Genomic DNA, 2,747 nt, shown 5'->3' on the forward strand with positions numbered 1-2,747 from the left:
GGATGATGATCATCGTGCTCGGAAAGGGAAGGTGGTCGAAGGTGCCGCTCTTTGTGAAGTTTGAGAGAGGGAGTTTTTGTGATGCTTGTGGCAAAACTTGCATGCGCGCGCGCCTAGCGAAGCGCCCGCCGGCACTTGCAGAGCGCTCCTACGATCCGAAGCGGAAGAAGATGATGCTGGAGCGCCTGCTGCCCGGCGCGCCGTCGACGGTGTGGAAGATCATCGCCATGGAGGGCATGGAGCGCTTCGCCTACTACGGCTTCCGCGCCATCCTCACGCTCTTCTTCGTGCGGCGTCTGGGCATGGCGGAGTCGACGGCCGTGAGCTACTTCGCGTTCACGAGCGCGCTGGCCTACGCGTCGCCGCTCCTCGGCGCGTGGCTCGCCGACGAGCGCTGGGGCCGCTTCGCGACGATCGCGGCCCTCGGCGCCGTGTACTGCTGCGGCATGGTCGTCCTCGTCGCGGCCGCCGCGGCGACGTCGACCGCCGGCGCGCTCGGCGCGCTCGCGCTCGTCGGGCTGGGCACGGGCGGCATCAAGCCCTGCGTGAGCTCCTTCGGCGCGGACCAGATCTCGACGGCCGACGGCGGCGACGACGACGCCGTGCGCGGCTATTTCAGCGTGTTCTACGCGTCGATCAACGTCGGGTCCGTGCTCTCCTTCGTCGTGACGCCCGTCGTCCGGAGCAGCTTCGGCTACGCCGCGGCGTTCTCCGTGCCCGCGGCGCTCCTCGCGCTCGCGCTCGCCGTCTTCGCGTCCGCGCGCAAGGACTACGTCGTCGTGCCGCCCAAGGCCGACGGCTCCGTGCTCTTCGCGCTCACGCGGGCGCTGTCGTCGGCGCCGTCGGACGACCCGGACGTCGCGGCGCTGCGAAGCAGCTTCTCCGTGCTGGCGATGCTGCCGGTGTTCTGGATGCTCTACGACCAGCAGGGGAGCGTGTGGGTCGTGCAGGCGAGCGAGATGGGCACCTTCGGCGGCAGGATCCAGCCGGAGCAGCTCGGCGTCGTGAACCCGGTGCTGATCCTCGTTTTGTTGCCGCTCTTCGAGCGCTCGCTCTACCCGGCGCTCGCGGCCGCGCGCGTGCCCATCCGCCCGCCGCACCGCATGGTCGCGGGCATGGTCGTCGCGGCCCTGTCGTTCGTCGTCGCCGCCGGCGTCGACCTCGCGCTCCAGCGGGGCCACGAGCTGAACATCCTCTGGCAGCTACCGCAGATCTTCCTGATCACCGTCGCGGAGATCCTGGTGTCGATCACGGGCCTCGAGTTCTCCTACACGCAGGCGCCGCGCGAGCTCCGCGCGTCCGTGTCCGCGATCTTCCTGCTGACGACGTCCGTCGGCGACGTCATGGGCGGCGTCCTCTACGCGGCCGCGGGCGAGCGCATATCGCGGCCGACGATCCTGGGACTGTGTGCAGTCGCTATGCTCGCGAACGCGCTCGCCTTCGTCCGCGTCGCCCGGCGCCACTTCGCGGCGCCCGGCGACGTCCGACTCCGACGGGCCGAGTCGGACAACCTCGAGATGCTGCCCACGGTGAACGCGCTCCTCGGCGACGACGAGGAGGCCGCGGGGGCATAATTGGACGAATTATCGACGGGGATCGCGCCGGATAGGCTCTGGCGGCCGCGGCCGCGGAGGCGTAGCCGGATCATTGACTTCATCATTGAAGAAAGTGCCGAGCCTCATTTCATACGATGGAATGCCCAACCTTCCCCACCGGAGTAGCTTCGTAACCACATGAGGCATGTCCTCCTCCTGCTCGCGTTCCTCGGCGACGCCAAGCCGCTGTCGAAGAAGGAGCAGCTGCGACGGGACAAGCGCGATCGCGAGTGCGCGCACGGCGAGCGGAGCGGAGGATGCGAGAACCGTGCGAAAAATGTCACGCGCGCGTTTCCCGTGGACGAGGCGCCGGCCGTCGTCGACGACCGGGCCGCGGCGGCGCGCGAGTGGGCCAAGAGGCTGAACCTCACCGCGCGCGACGAGGCCTACCCGTGCGGCGGCTGCCCCGCGACGCCGACGCGCGGCCTCGTCGTGCAGAACGCCTGCGGCGGGTCGACCTGGTTCGGCGACCTGCTGGACGCCGAACGCTGCTCCAAGGGCTTTCGCCACGACGGCTGGCGCGACGGCGCGTTCCGCGCGTCGCCCGCCGCGGCCGCGCAGGAGCTCCTGGCGCCGTCCGGCGGCGGCAGCCGGGGCATCCTGGTCATGACGCCCTTCCTGCGGGCCATCGTCGACGAGCTCGCGACGCGGCGGAAGCCGCCGGGCGTCGGCGCGGTCTTCGTGCAGCTGCGGCACCCGCTCTTCGTCGCCATCTGCGACGAGCGGAAGAGGGAGTACAAGGAGTGGGCGCAGAAGCGGCACCCCGTGACCCCGGGCCACCACAACGCCTGCGACCCGAACCACCCGAACAAGGCCGTCTGCGGGGAGCTGATCAACTTCACGATCAAGGTCCCGCCCGCGGAGTTCTACGCGAACTACCAGACGTTCGCGTCGGACTTCCGCCGCGCGCGGGCCGACGCCGCGCGCCTCGCGAGGCGCTGGGACACGGACGTGGTCGAGGTCCGCTTCGAGGATCTGGCCTGCGCGGGGCACCTGCCCGCGCGCGCGCGCGCCGCGCTCGGCCTGCCGGAGCGGTGCGGCCGCCGCCTCGATCGCGAGCGCGCGACGAAGAAGGTCTCGCCCCCGAACCCGGCGTCGGCGCTGCGGCACCGCGAGGCCATCGCCGCCTACTTTGAGAAGAAGGGCCACGCC

General features: G+C 70.5%; 1 protein-coding gene across 1 annotated transcript; it reads left to right on the forward strand.

The window, feature by feature from the left end:
* Positions 1 to 203: 203 nt before the first annotated feature.
* Positions 204 to 1,358, forward strand: AURANDRAFT_2185 (hypothetical protein; the record flags this gene model as incomplete). The annotated part of the gene is made up of 1 exon (XM_009036482.1): positions 204 to 1,358. A coding segment is annotated over one exon (1,155 nt), but the record flags the coding sequence as incomplete, so codon positions are not given.
* Between the last annotated feature and the right edge of the window lie 1,389 nt (positions 1,359 to 2,747).

Source organism: Aureococcus anophagefferens (genome assembly GCF_000186865.1).
Source record: "Aureococcus anophagefferens unplaced genomic scaffold AURANscaffold_5, whole genome shotgun sequence".
Taxonomy (NCBI): Eukaryota; class Pelagophyceae; order Pelagomonadales; family Pelagomonadaceae; genus Aureococcus; species Aureococcus anophagefferens.